At 36.6% G+C, this 16,185-nt stretch overlaps 1 protein-coding gene across 3 annotated transcripts in view; it reads right to left on the bottom strand.

Moving 5' to 3' along the window:
• Positions 1-11,036, bottom strand: part of LOC131045291 (uncharacterized) — a 203,998-nt gene extending 192,962 nt beyond the window's left edge. For 2 of the 3 annotated variants that reach the window (XM_057978855.2, XM_057978871.2), the window contains exon 1: positions 10,603-11,036. In XM_057978855.2, coding sequence (XP_057834838.1) covers positions 10,603-10,839 — 237 coding nt within the window. In that variant the 5' untranslated portion in view covers positions 10,840-11,036. The remainder of the gene's footprint in view (positions 1-10,602) is intronic. The other variant, XM_057978864.1, reaches the window with a different exon arrangement.
• Positions 11,037-16,185: the final 5,149 nt, after the last annotated feature.

The following is a 16,185-nucleotide window of genomic DNA, read 5'->3' as shown; positions in this document are numbered from 1 at the left end:
AGATCTGATGCATGTGAGATCTATCTGCCTTTACAGCCACAATTATACTAACAACTAATGTTTTTAGGCAGCCAGCAGGGATAGAAAAAGCTCAGTGACAGGTACGTATGAAAGGATTTCTGATTTAATAATTGAATATAGCAGCCAAACTACACATAATATTACTGTCTATATATATATATATATATATATATATATATATATATATATATATATATATATATATGTCAGCTAATGAATCCAAGAATGCATAAGGTAATCAAATTCAATTCAAACAAATTGCTATAGTACTATAAATCCATATAGTGCTAATAATATAAGAAACAAAGTAATGGTTGTAATGAATAATGGCAAATAATTAATACTGATACAAAATAATACTAACAGAAAGCATTGGTGACAATCTAATATAATGTACTAAGGAAATATAATGTAACGAAATTATGATAACTATGTCAAGTACAATTGATTATCATAATGAGTTGAATTGAATAACGAATATCAATTCATTGGAATATCGCAAATGATTCATTGTATATGAACGACCCTCCCTTAAGTACGCCACTCCATAGTGGATGCTTAACCCCTGCCACATGGAGCCAAGAGGGATGAAGCTTCTGCTCTTGGGCTTAAGAGAGGAGGTGGTAGTGATGAGGGGGAACAGCAATAGGACACCTCAGGGGGTACGCCACTCCATGATGGATGCTTAACACCTGCCACATGGAGCCAAGAGGGATGTAGCATCTGCTCTTGGGCCTAGGGTGTAGGGTCTCTTGGACACCCTATCTGTTGAAATAATAGCTAGTTCGGATCAAATATAAGTATTACTTGTATTGGGTTGGACCCAAACGCATAATGTAACTTGTAACCATTAAGGATGTTGATATGTGCATGTAACTTGCAAATATGAAAATTGGGCATGACCCATAATGTAACTTGTGGGTGACTAATTGGCCTATCGGCCTTGGTCACATTAAAAGTGCAAAATTAAATATAACTTGTAATTTGGTCCGGCCCTATAATGGGCGATGTAACTTGTGGATAGGGCTAACCCTATATTGAACATTGTAACTTGTAAATGCAATGGGGCTGACCCTATATTGGGCGCCAAGTTTAGGTCATCATATTATTATTAATTGATTACCCTTGTGAGCCGACCTAGGATGAATTAGGTGGCTAAGATCACATATATATACAAGGTTCATTAATTCATCATCATACACAATGGAAGACATCGAATTACATCCTTGATCAGCAGCGAAATTATCCAGTCAGTGAATATAACTACAAGGACAGCAAATTGCATCATAAAGATCAGTGAGCATATCCCTATGGCAGTGAATTCATCTCCAAGAACAACGAACTAATTCTAGAGCAGCGATTATCATTCATGGTCAGCGAATTGACTCCTTGATCAGCGAATGGTCCTATGATCAGCAGCAGCAAATCATCTTCAGTCAAGTATATTGCAGATAAGTTCATCATACTGCTGTGAATATGTTGGTGTTCATATTGCTTCAAGTGTTGAAGTAAACTTGTAAAGTCACATACTAATTATTGCCTAAAATAAACAATCTTGCTATCAATCTGATCTAAAATTAACATGGCATTAGAGCCAAGTTCCTTCTATAAGGCCTAACAGCTTGAAGGAAGAACTTGTTCTTCTTCTTGTGCAGATTAGGGCTGAAGAAGTCTACAGTGAATCAGAAAGTTCAACAGCAATGTCTGCTTGACAAATTGAAGGCATCGATGGGACGATAGCAAGAATAAGATTTTAGGTGTTTTCATTCCTCTATTCTCAATTGTATGGTCCACTTGGTTTGGAGATTTGCATCTGATTGCCTTATTATTATTGGTGTCTTATCTAGTGCACAAGGCTCTCTTGCTTGTTAACTACTTCATCTGAGGGTGCTTTCATATGTCAATTTGTGCACTTGTTTTTCAGATCTCAGTATTCCTTTTATTCCTTTAAGGGTTGCATAACTATCTTCCTAGGGTTTGTAACAATCACCCTAGTTCGAGCTTTGTTCTTGTGTTAAGAATTTGTTCTAATCCAGTTTGAATTATTATTTAATTATGCCCTACTCTCTATTTTGAGTATGTTTATCTCTCAACCTATTTGATGTGGTTTGCTATGAATATGTAATGATCTGAATTGATGCATTGATCTAAATACATCCTTGGCACTTAAGATTTCAGCATGTGTATTCAGATATAAAACTAGGAGTATTATGATGGATATAACAGCAAGCACAAATAGGAAGATTGAAAGCTGAATAAAATTATAGGAGATTCAAAAACATGGAACCTTAGTTGAAAACATATAGTGTCCTCTAATCATTGGTGTGGTAGGCATGTAAAGGTAAGATGTCTTAGTCATCCTATTTAGTATCCATGCCCAATGATGATCCTTCTATCTTCTTCTGATGATACTTGTTGCATAGTTCAGATGCATCATATTCTATCTAGATCTTGAAATGCTTAATAGTCTTGCTGGTGTGTCTCCTAACATCATACGGATTGTAGTCTCTGTTCTATAATAAGGTTGGCATGTAAGACTAGGACTGTGTAACACTTGGTTCTCTTCAGCTCTTCATAAAAGGCTCTCATGTTCTTTGTTATACATTTATTGTAACCTTGTTCTGCTCTTCTTGTTTAGAGGATTGCCTTTAGCTCAAATGCATTTTCTGTCATGGATTTCACTATCCTCACATAATATTCATTGTGATATTATCTCTTCAATTTGAGCATACTACGTATTACATTTTTGAAGTAAGTATTCTCTTGATGATGAAACCTAAGATGAATGAGGTATCTAACTTATTGAAGTTGTCTTTTGATCATACGCGTGTGCTCAACTACAATATGTATCCTTTTAAGTGGTTGATACTCATATATGATTTTATGCATTGGCTGGAAAGAAAATTTGGCTTATATACCTTGCTTATGGATTTTGTAAAATGTTAGATTGTCAAAATTTTCTGAAGTCATACACTTGCCTTAGTTTTCTAATGTGATCAGGCACAGCTAACTCTTTGTTATTCAACTATGGAAAACAATTTTATATTTAAAGAATGTTGTGTAGCTTTACACTATGATTGAAGTTGATCATAGACTGGCAATATCCTTAAGAGCAATCTTGGCATATGTTGTCAATGGTGGAAGTCTAGTCAATAAAGAGATATTTAATCATGTTGATGCTTCTCTTCAAGATATTCTTGAATTATCATGCCTTCAAGCTTAAGAGGGAGCTTGGTTTCTTCACTTGAAGGTATGCCATGATCATAATGATTGTGCTATGGGTCCATTTCGTAAAAGTGAAGTAAGGAAAAGATTGGCATTTCTCATCTTTGATTTATGGTAACTTATGTTGGCTGCCTTCCTTGATTGATTCTTATATTATGCAATCTTCATGAGACTTGGTTACCACAATTTTACATTAAGAATCAAGAGGGAGTTCCATATGGAAGTTTTTGAGAAAATATGAAGCTAGATGTGTAGCTCATAGTTAGAAGGAAACATTTGCTCTTCCTGCTAGATATACTAATATTACAACTATTATAGCTAATGCCGAAGGCTGGAAGTTGGATATAAAGACTGTTTAATGTTGTCTATATTGAATAACTAGAAGGTTATGAGAATCAAAATAGAGAATCTCATTAAAGAAAAGCTCTTTACGGCCCCAAGCAAGCTTCTTGAGCTTGGTATGAGAAGATTGACAAGTATTTGATTAGTTTAGGATCTTGCAAGAATGACGTTGATTATAACCCTTTAATTTAAAAGTATTCAATGGTGAACTGCTAATTCTGTTTCTTATATATATGTGGATGATTTATTTCTAACTGTTGGAAATAGTCTCATCATTAGATGTAAGAAAGAGTTAGCCACTGAATTTGGAATGAAGTATATAGGCCTAATGCATTACTGTCTAGGACTAGAAGTATGGCAAAGATCTTATCCTTAGACAAGAAAAATATGCCATTGATATGATGGATTGTAAACCTATGTCTACTCCTATAGGAATTGAGTTTATCTGCAACTAACTCTGATTTTGCAGATCCATCGGAGTACAAGTAGTTGATTGGATCCACAATGCATCTAGTTAACACTAGACATAATATTTGTTATGCAGTGAGTGCCCTTCAGGCAGTTCATGAACAAACCTAAGCATGTTCATCTTGTTGCAACCAAGGATATCCTGAGATATTTACGAGAAACAGTTGGCTATGGGCTGAAGTATCCAATCAACACTGTCATCACCCTAGAAGGCTACTCAAATTCTGATTGGGCGGGAAGTGTTAGAACACTTCAGGAATTTGCTTCAACTTGAGTTCTACTCTAATCTCTTGGGTCAGCAGGAATCAGTCCTGAGTTGCATTGAGCATTGGTGAAGCTGAGTACATTGTGAAGCAGTGTGGCTTCACAAAGCTTCTTGCTAGGTTGTTTAGGCAACCTTGGGAACCCTCAGTCATTAATTGTAACAATCAGAATTGCATTGAGATGTTTGTTAATCTTGTGTTTCATGACAGGCCAAAACATGTGAAAACTCATTATCACTATGTTCATGATATGGTACAGAAAGGTGTCATTCAGCTGAATATGTCAACACCGATGAGCGAATTGCAGCTGTTCTCGCCAAGCCTTGTGTTCGAGTGAAGTTTGTGTACTTCAGAAAGAGACTTGGAAATTGTGGAGAACACAGCCTTGGCTGAGAGGGAGTCTCAGTCCTAGTGATGCATTAAGTTGCATCTTCCACCCTCTACGGGCAATGCAAGATGGATATCATGAAAGAAGTTCATGATGTGTATTTATATATTTGTGTGTATTCATTTCTTGTAGGTGTGCATAATAAAGTTTTTGGATCCATCTCTTGTGGGCAATGCAAGATGGATATCATGGAAAGGTCCATGATGATTTGTTATTTGGCTAGAATCTTCCATAGCTAAGAGGGAGGTGTTGAAATAATAGCTAGTTCGGATCAAATATAAGTATTACTTGTATTGGGTTGGACCCAAACGCATTATGTAACTTGTAACCATTAAAGATGTTGATATGTGTATGTAACTTGCAAATATGAAAATTGGGCGTCACCCATAATGTAACTTGTGGGTGACTAATTGGCCTATCGGCCTTAGTCACATTAAATGTGCAAAATTAAATATAACTTGTAATTTGGTCTGGCCCTATAATGGGCAATGTAACTTGTAAATAGGGCTAACCCTATATTGAACATTGTAACTTGTAAATGCAATGGGGCTGACCCTATATTGGGCGCCAAGTTTAGGTCATCATATTATTATTAATTGATTACCCTTGTGAGCCGACCTAGGATGAATTAGGTGGCTAAGATCACATATATATACAAGGTTCATTCATTCATCATCATACACAATGGAAGACATCGAATTACATCCTTGATCAGCAGCGAAATTATCCAATCAGCGAATATAACTACAAGGACAGCAAATTGCATCATAAAGATCAGCGAGCATATCCCTATGGCAGTGAATTCATCTCCAAGAACAGCGAACTAATTCTGGAGCAGCGATTATCATTCATGGTCAGCGAATTAACTCCTTGATCAGCGAATCGTCCTACGATCAGCAGCAGCAAATCATCTTCAGTCAAGTATATTGCAGATAAGTTCATCATACTGCTGTGTATATGCTGATGTTCATATTGCTTCAAGTGCTGAAGTAAACTTGTAAAGTCACATACTGATTATTGCCTAAAATAAACTGAGATTAATTGTTGGGTTTTTCACCTCCAAGAGGGGGGTTTTCCCAAGGTACTCTTGTGTTCTGTGTGTTCATTGTGTTATTTCTGATTATTGCTATCAATCTGATCTAAAATTAACACTATCCAGCTAGCCTACCCTAGTGCACTAAGAAATTGGATAATAAAGAATGGCAGCTAACCTACAGTTTGGTTTAATCTAACAAATATAATACTAACGGTAATTATTACATTAAAAATGTATATCACTCAATCTAATTCATTACAATATGTTTCAGTTTATAAGTATTACTTCATATACGTTCTCTAATTTTGTGTTGCAGGAAACAATATACAAAGGTACTCCCATAAACTTAATTACCTATTTTAGATTTGGGCAAATTTAGGTTAAATTAAAGTATAAATGAGTAGGGGACATTACATTCGACAACATTTCTATTTTTGGTATATGTTATTTTTAGTAAATACTATTTTGGGCACTTGGCCTCAATTTCAGTTCCCTCTCCATTTTTGTGTGAAGTGTTCTAATCTTTAGTTCCATGGTGAAGTTTCTAAGGTGATGGAAAATAATATTTTATATTGCCCACTCAAGTGTTTGATAAAGTAAGTTTATTTTTATAACTTAAGTGATAAATATTTTATAATGTATGTCTTCAAAAGGGGGACACCTAGGCAAGGGGGGAGACAAGGTGGTTTTAAAAAGATATTATGAGGGTCTTTTGGAGGAAATAAAATATTTTAAAATTGAATTGCCCTAATTTTCCCTCCAAACTCTATAAATTGGAGTTTGGGCTCTCATTCTTTCATTTTGCTTGTGCACATATAACAAGATGTTATTGAAACGAACCTAGAGAATTCTTCTTTGGATTGTTGAGGACAAAAACCCTCTTCACAAAGCCTGGGTTAAGTGGTGCAAGATCCACCCTAGCTAGTTGTTGATTTTCAGATAGAGTTTTCAATGTTTCTCGAATTTTGGTAATTAAGGTTTGTTGAAGATGAAGATGAAGATTTATGAAGTTTTTTTATTTGGGTTTCCTGTTTTTGGTGTGATTTATGGTTTTTCTTGGTGCTGTTCAAATATCATGAGTTTAGGAGACATTTCCAGTGCTGGTGGTATCATTCCAGCTAGCTTGAGATTCACATTTCTGCTTATATCTCCGAAACTAAGACATATTATTCTGGGTATTGTCTCAAAGGTTTTCTTATGGCTGGGCAATGAGGATGCATATATAATATGTGGGTTTCGATTTGGCATTTCTTTTCTAGCTTAAGCTGCCCCTTGCAGGTAGCGCCTAAACCTGGTTTAGGCACGTGTGGAGTTTTGGGGTGATTAATCGGCATTTTTAATGTTTGAATATTTTCTTTCTGAGGCGTCTGGAATAGGAGTGGTTGCAAAGAATCCAGAGGTCTTTTTGAGGTGTTTGGAGTCAATTTGAAGGAGATTTAAGCTAGCCATCCAAGTGCCTCAGTGCAGTGATCAGCTACAGCAGTGTGTCTTACAAGAGTTCTGATTATTAGTCAATCAAAAAAAGAGAATTCCTTACTGTTGAATATTGATGAGTGGTTTTTGGAGACCTGTTCTCAAGTTTAGAGGTGAAGTTGGCACCATAGCAGCCTCTTGGAGCACATATTTCAGTAACTTGAAGACCTTGCTAAGTCACTGTCAATGACTGTCCCAAATCTGCCTTTGTATCAGACCTGTAATGATTGTTTGGGCTACAATTAAAAGGTATTTAACTGACGTAAAGACTGAAATATAATTAGTTAGATGTTGCTATTGCATTTTCAGTTTTGGCCCTTTGGGTGATGAATATTTTTGTTTCCAAGACATGTACCCATCTATGAGTGTATGAAATAAATCAGATCAGTTACATGCAAGCATTTCCATTTATATTTACAAAAGCACTTCTGTGTCAAACTATTTCAACAAAAAAACAGCAATGTGGTAATACACTTTTCATCCTTTTAATGACAAATACCATATTGAGATTCTGCCCAATAATCACAATCTCCTTATCCAATAAAGCACCCATAGGAGTAATTCTCTCCTGGTTTACTAATTTCAGCCTAAAAAATTCATGAAATCAATATTGATTTTCCAAATTTCTTATATAATCTTCCTACTGGCATGTTTATGCCCAAGCTTATACCTATTCATGTCTTAGAAAGAGCCAATTTGAAGTTTACTTTTGGTATCTTATATTTTCCTGATATCAATACATCTCTATCTTCTAATTTCTTTGCTTCCACTTAGGGTTGTATCGTCTATTCTTGGGCTAACCGCAATAAACAGTTCAATAATAGATTTACTAGAAATGATACATTATAGCAATATGTAAAGATACCAACTGCTGCAATGGATTTACCTCATTATTATTTTTGGTGTTTTTCTCTTGCTTTTGTTCTTGGTCTATCCATCCGTCTTCCCATATCACTTAAAGTGCTCTGACCTCCTCGACCCACTCAATATCATTCAGCTAGTCATTAATATCTCTGATGGCCTAGATCACTCTTATCCCCATTTTTGTTCTACCAACATATGCATTCTTTTTTCATGACTGCTTGTGAATGCCATTAAATATTTATCTTCCTCTTCACTTTCTATTTTTTCATTATTAAACAGTCATTAGAGTCAAGGTCACTAGTATCTCATTAGGTACATAGTTTACACATTTGTTTTGTACATTGGTACATTATTTTTCAATGTTCCCCTTCTAAAGCATTTTCTATATTATGTTACATGTCACTCTTCCTATCCCACGAGTAGTGCCATTGGACTTCTACTATTATGACTACTGCAATCACTTGCTTGTTTTATCAACATATCAAATATTTATTCTTGGCTGCAACCATGACTACCAGTTCCATTTATCTTTTTCTTCACTTTCTATTTTAATATTATTAGCAGACTTCACCTTTGGGCAATCATCGCCATTCCAGTCACTAGAACCACATGTCATTCATAATTTGGAAACTTGAGTTGGTGCATTGGAAAATTCTTTTGCAAAGTACCCCCATTCATAAAATTCTCTGTTTTGTACTATAGACTTACACTTCATATATTGCAAGAGTGATGTCCTTGGACTTCTGTTCAAAATACAGCGATTATTCAAACATTCTGATTCAGGTATACTGGGACTCAGGTACACCAAAAAAATTGAGAGTTAGCTACATTTGGGGTACATCCATAAATAAAAGGTACACAAATCAAATATATATAGTTTAGCCTTCAGAGAGGAATAAGGTTCAGATATTTTTAGTCCATCTACATATTTTAGCCTAAAAACAGGAATTGATATAAATGTTTAGCCTAACAGCAGGAATCAAGTTCATAAATATATATTTGGCATAAATATATACATATTTTAGCCTATTAAAAACTCGCCTGCAAACGTAGAACCCTATCTAAACCCACAACAAACCAAACCCAAACCTGAATCAAAAACAAATCATACCCAAATCCAGGGCTGCAGAGAAGAGCACTGGAACTGAGTTATCTCTAGACTTCCGTTTCCTTGATTTAGATATCCTCCACATAAAGGTATGTGTTACAACGTACATACATTGCTTGTCCATTTGGTTTTTCATGTTGAATGCACATTCACTAATATCATGCGATTTCACATTTCAGATCATATGATTTTTCACATTGCTTCTATTCACTTCAACCTTCTTGAGCTCCCTTTTAGTTCGTAGTTTTAAACTTTTAAGTATCTGCTCCAAATTATACTCATCTATGTGCTCTTCATTGCTTTGTCTTTTTTCAATATTGCTGATGTTCTAAACATACCATTCTTTGGCACATATCATGATGCTCGAAGCTTATATTAATATCAAACTTCCCTTAAATAGTTTCCAATCCCATTTGCAAAAATTGCAGTTTGAAATCCTCTCTTATTGGATTCTCCAACATTCGGACTAAAATCAACATCCTTCAATTATAATCTTTAATTTGATTTTCCCTTGCCTCATTTAAGACCGGAGCATCCATTCCGTACTTGAGAATCCACGTGTAACTTTTAATTTCCTTATTGAATGCAGCCTGCACCTTGGCCCATGTGCCATTTACTTCACATTTTCATTGGACGTACTCTAGTTGGTGCTTTCATCAAAATAATTTTATGCCACTAAAATCGAACAGTATTCCTAGGTCAAAAAATATATGGTCGGATCTTGGTTGTATTCATCATTGAACCTTGCTGCTTTGGAGATCGTGTATGTCTGTCGTTCTTTTTACTTCTTAGAGGTCAAGTTCTGATTTCTCCTGTTTTCCGCTTTTATGGACAGTGACCTGTTGTAAGTAATGTCTCATTATTCCTAATCTCAATGTAGACTCTGAACCTTGGAGACCTTCAAATGGTTCTTCCTTGTGTAAATTCAAGCTGTTCAAGCTGCATAAATACTATATCTACTATTTCCAAAACAGGAATTGTGTTAATATTAATATCAACTAGGTGACTCTTCCTCCACAAACTTGCAGATGTTTTTATTTCTCTGACTTGCTACTTGCCTCTTACTTTATGAGGCTGAGTTGCTTGCTCGACACTCAAAACTGCTATCAATGTAAAATGAAATAAAACCTTTTTAACTCTGCTATGTCGGGTTCACCAATGATAGCATGCAAACAATCTCATCTATGTTCTCGACTCTTTAAACAGTTTTATGAGTTACAGCATAAGACAAGTATGGGATTTCTACAAGGAATTTCTAGTAAACAGTATCGTTTTTTACTGTTTCAACAGTTGATTAAACAAAGTTAAGCATTGGTGATCCTCATGCAATGCTAATAAAGCGACGTATAGGCCTGATGAAGCACTGGTACCTTAACAGAATTCTCTTGATAAAAAGAAAAAGAAAAAGGGTTACCTTGTAAACGCACTCGGAAAGCACCATTGCGCAAAGAATGTCCTGCAAATCGGCAATTGTGTCGACCTTTACGGCATGACAGAGAAGCTGAAGCTGATAACGCCTCCTGAGTTTGTATTTCTCTTCTTCCTGATTGCCCCAACTTGTTAGCGGCCAGTTCCATTTCCACTCCCACCTCCATCCCTGTTTTTGTCTTTGCTCAATCCATGCCTCTACCCTCTTCTGTACCCATTCCATCTCTCTATCTCCTCCGCTATTATTCGCTTCCGTTTGTTAATCATCGATCAGTGCCCCAAGCACATCACACATACTGCCTTCTCCTTCTCAATAATGGGTAGAGATCCGGATCCGAAAAAAATATGCCATACGCAAGGAGACATCTTTAAACATCTGTAACAACTCAGATCCCTCACTCGAAACACAATATTGGAGTTCAAACTAATCTATTATTCTATTTGATTTTTAATGAATTTTTAAACACTTCTCAATTTAATAAATATCACGTAATTAGAAATTAATTAAAAATTATTGTTTGGGAGAAAAGCGTATTTTGTAATATTAATTCACTCTATATTATTGTTTAGGAGAAAAGTGTCTATAAAAATTAATCATTTTCTGTTTTTTTATATTAAATTATTTTATTTGATTTTTAATGAATTTTTAAATATTTTTAAATTACTATATATCAATTTATTAGAAATTAAATAATATAATTGTTTGGGAGAAAAGTGCATATCTTTACAAATAAATTATTTATTTTATTTTATTTAAAGCCATTTTTTTTTATGTATGATTTTAGTGTTTAATTTGACTAGTTTGGTACTCTCTAATTCAAGACTCAATCTAGCAATTGTTTAAGTAACATTCTTTTGTTCAAAATTTGTCCTGTGAATTTTAATTCATGTTGCATCCGCAGGGTTTGCCTTTCTCTTTTCGGGTCTAAGTATGTTTTTCTCCTTGCTCGGAGCATTTTGAAATGTAGCTCTCACGCACGCTCGCCACATGTTGGCATGGAGCATCTTTTCAACGCTTTTGTTTTCCTTCAGCCATGAAGTACCGCCTGAGTGTCAGGTGGCATTGTCTCTTTTCTCCTATGAAGACTCGCTCACTTTTAAGCGGGGCGCATACTAAAAGACACACGGCAGCCTCATGGGACCTTTTGGGTCACAGTTTCACTGAAAGGTGAGACTCCCAATCCTACTGCCACGTGTCCATCCAGAGCAGTTTCCGAAGAGCTCCTCATGTTTGATTTTGCAGAGCATTTTTCATGAGGCAAATAGAAAAATGGTTAGTTGCGAACCAATTTTAGGGCTTCGTTCCAGATAATTCCAAGGAGTTTGTTGTAGTGGAACAATGAAGATGCTTTTCTTGATCCAATTAACAGAAAGGGTGTTCCTTCCTGCGCAAAGGATCGAAACGGTCATTGCCTTCACAATATTTGGTGAACGCGGGATGAGGAAAAAGTGCCAACTATTAGAATGTTTTCTTGTTTCTAGTAGCAAGCAATTAAGCTCCCCTCTATAAAAAGGAGATATATTCTGCTCAAGGTTCTGAATTTTTATTTTCATTAAGGGAGATATAGGGATAAGATTTCTAGGCAAGAATTTTAACCTCAAAGTTGTTGTTGTATTTTCGGAATTAGGATAATCAAATTGTCTTAGGTCTTTGTAATTATTTTGTTTGGCATACATTGATGGTTTTCTATGCAAGCTCGAATTCAGGCCTGACTCTAGTAATGTATGTTTAAGCTCTACTAATTAAATCATGTTTCGTACTCTTTTACTTGGTAGATGTTCTTATGAGTGTGTTGCTTCGTGTTTAAGAGATCTTTAAATGTATCTCAATTAGTGTTCAGCACATGTAGACTGTTGAATGGGCCTTAAAATTACATGTATATGAAGTTCTTTGTGCCATTAGTTTGACAGAAATATTCGTTCAAGCGCATCGCTTTAGATTAGATTTTATTTTATGTTCTTTCTTCCCCTTTTCCCCCCTTAATGGACAAAGAGTCGGCTTCTAAAATCCCGAAGGTTGCTCAGTGAAAATGCACAAGTCCCCCATCACTGAGCTTCCCATAAGGCTATTTTTTTAGAAGCAATTTTAGAGATCAACAGTTCTTTTTTTGGCACACCCGATGGAACCGAAAATTCCATAACGCAAGTGGGTGTATGAGCCATAGACCTATTACTAGATCCCAAGCCGCTCTAAATCTGAACCTATTAGTTCCACCTCTAGTAGCAATCTAAGCTAGAAGTTCAAGAGGAGGTATACAAGCCTATATACAAGCCCCGATGCAAATGGTTGTAGTCCCTCCTCAAAATTTTATTGCATGGAATAGTGGAAGTCCCCTTATTCCACAGTCCCCTTATTCCACCTACCCCTCCTAACCAGTGGGATGTCATCCAACCTCTACATTAAAAGCCCTAACAAAGTTTACTACTAAAGACTCTAAATATCAAAGAACATTTATAGGATGTAGTGGATGTATGTATTGTGCACAATGTCATGCAACAAAATGTAGCATTGAGACTGCTTGCAACCTCCTTCAAAGGAAAAGCTCAAGATTGGTATCGGTCTCTCCAACCAAAATTCAATAGCTGACTAGGATCGGCTGGGAGATTTTTTTTTGCACGCTTCATAGAAAAAGGAGACAGATCTTCCTTGTTACAGTAGTTGATAACTACCAAACGAGCTCCTCAAGAGGTCATGACAGATTTTGATTCTAGGTTCCTGAAGAACTGGCAGAGAATATCAATGGCAGCTCGTCCTCCTATAGATATGGCCCTTGTCTTCTACCTTAAAGCGTTCAACTCTAACATATCTATCATGATTTAATCCTTAGGTGGAAATACTCTCCCTGATGCTTATGAGTTAGCAGTCCAGGCAGAGAATAACCTCATTGATGCTAAAAAACTTCCTCCAAGACCGCCTATGGCAGTCTTTCCTGAGTTGTCAAGCAAAATGCCTGAACAAAATTCCCCAAGTACATCCGCGTCGCAGTACATGTATATTTACCCGAATGCCCAGCAAACTAGCATTTATGCTTCTTCATCCCTAGTTACTGAAGTGAATGACATGAAAAGCCTACTAAGGACCTTTTTCAAATGAAATAATCAACATTAAGAGGCAACAAGCAACACCAACTAGCCCCCCCCCCCCGGAAGAGTGAAGGTGACCTAGACGCAGCCTAATAATCAAATTGTACATGTACCGACCCCCTTGCAAGCTATACTGCCTAACCAGAATAGGGGGTTAGTAGCAAGTTAGAACAACTTAGCAGATGATACTAACTCCTAGTGTTTCCCTTGTAACGAAGCCCGCATGCCATGAAATTTCCCATGGGGAAACTTGCAATAGAAGGTCGTAGAATAGAGGAGTCAAGGAGTGAATTATGACGCTAGAGTATACACTTCTCCGGGGATGCAAGATGTTGTGCTTATAGCCCAAATGTAAGGAATGTTCCTGGAACAAGAGACGAAGATAGCCTCTGATCATGCCCTTTTCTCGTGGATGGAGGGCGAAGACATTGTGTTCGCTAATGACGCCTCTGCATCATCTTTGAAGATGCCCCAAGTGCAATCTGACTACAATCTCTGCTCTAAATGTTGGTTTACAGGTGAACCTATTGTGCAACAGCCAAAAGTAACTACAAATAAGCCTCAAGAGCAACCTGTTGGAGCTTATGCTCTTACATAACCCAAAGAGTTTACACCTTACAAGTCTAAGGACACAAAGGTTTCCTTTCCTATGGTTCTTGACGTGGTGGAGCAATTAAAGAAAGCACCGACAATTGTGTCTTTATGGGATATCCTCGCTATTCCTGAGCAGAAGAACCTCTTAAGGGAGGCATTGGGTGATGTAGATAAATCTTTCGCTAAATCCACAACAAGTTCACCAAGCTTGAAGGGTAAGGAGCTAGAATCCGAGAAGCAGTTACAACAATCTACGACACTTACTAATGAGGGAGAGGCCCCCGAAAGTGGCAAGGTAGGTAAACCAAAACCAACTCCATTCTATTTGACTCTTATAGTAGGAGATAAACTACTTCATAACTCTATGATAAATTTCGGATCCAGCACCACAGTAATGCCTAAGTAGATACTCAAGGTCTTTAAATTAGAATGCGAACCCCTAAATAGAGGATTCATGCAACTTGATGGAAATAAAGTCCAGGCTATAGGCTTGATTAAGAACCTCCTGCTGACCTTATTCGCTTGCCCAAGCATTATAGTCCTTAAGGAAGTAGTGGTAATTGATATTCCCCCTATTTTTGGTCTATGTTTATCTAGAGATTTTACTACCAAAATCTGAGGATACCTTTCCTTACACTGGTCTCACCTGATTCTTAGAACCAAACATGGAGCTAAGCTGAAAAATACTATTTGAACCCCTACATAAGGAGCATGTAGCTGATGAAGCCATGGTTAATTTTGAAGCCACACATACTTCTATTTCTAGAGACGAGATGCAGTATGTTGAATTGTTTGAAGATGAAGAGGTAACCGATAATCTCACCTCGGATCAAGAGGTTTTTCTCAATGAGTTTATAGATGTTGACCCTTACAGGAACTATCATGACATTGGCCTTGGAACTTATTTGATATTTGATGAAGATCAGGCAATTCCCAAAGTGTCAAAGGACACACTGGATAAAGAAAAAGAAGAAGAAGATCGACTCTCAAAACTCTAGACTTTGAAATTTTTATGGAGCACAATGTAAAACCGGAGCCAAAGCGAGTATTTGCTTGACATCCCCTTCTAGAGAGAAAACTCTTAGATCTTTTCATTTCCATTTTTCTTTCTCAAATAATAAAGCAAAATACGAGGGGTCAATCCATGGGCTAAGTCTGGCAGAACGCCTAGGCATCAAGCAACTAAGAGTCTTGGGGGATTTTAAGCTAGTTGTCCAGCAAGTTTGAGGTATGTTTGCTGCAAAACACATTTGCATGCATTCCTATCATCACTGAGTCTGGGATCTGATTGATATTTTCAAAGCCTTCAACATCCAAAGAATTTCCAATAAGCAAAATGAGGTGGTAGACCGTATGGCTACAATGGGAGCTCAGTTTGACCCTGTCTCAGACTTGTTGGAAAATAAGTACTCGGTTAGGATAGTTGTCAGGCCAGTTATACCAGATAATGACTTACACTGACAAGTCTTTGAGAATGATGAATATATAGAAATTTTCATACAACAGTCATGTGAGTTTGTTGAGCAGTTACATCCTAGAGTCGCTGAAGCATATGGCGTCCAGGTGATTCAACTAAAATCGAACAAGCTCCCAAGATGCCTAATTACACTAGAAAATATCTTTGAGTGTGATGGTGCACTAAACGACAAAAGAAAGTTTGTTGTTGATAAAGGAGATTACATTGATCTCCAGGTTGCAAAGGGTAAAAAGCTAAAAGTTGGCAAGAACATCCCTCAACGGGACAAAGACATATTAATACATTTTTTGAAAAGTATAAGGGAGTAATTGTGTCGTCTTATGATGACCTTAAAGGCTATAATCTTGATGTAATTCAACATACCATTGAGCTTGTTGAAGGAGTGAAACCAGTCCGACAAAAGTAGTGATCGGT

The sequence above is a fragment of the Cryptomeria japonica genome, chromosome 3 (genome assembly GCF_030272615.1).
Source record: "Cryptomeria japonica chromosome 3, Sugi_1.0, whole genome shotgun sequence".
In the NCBI taxonomy this organism is placed as follows: domain Eukaryota; kingdom Viridiplantae; phylum Streptophyta; class Pinopsida; order Cupressales; family Cupressaceae; genus Cryptomeria; species Cryptomeria japonica.
This window is presented reverse-complemented; position numbering and strand designations above follow the sequence as displayed.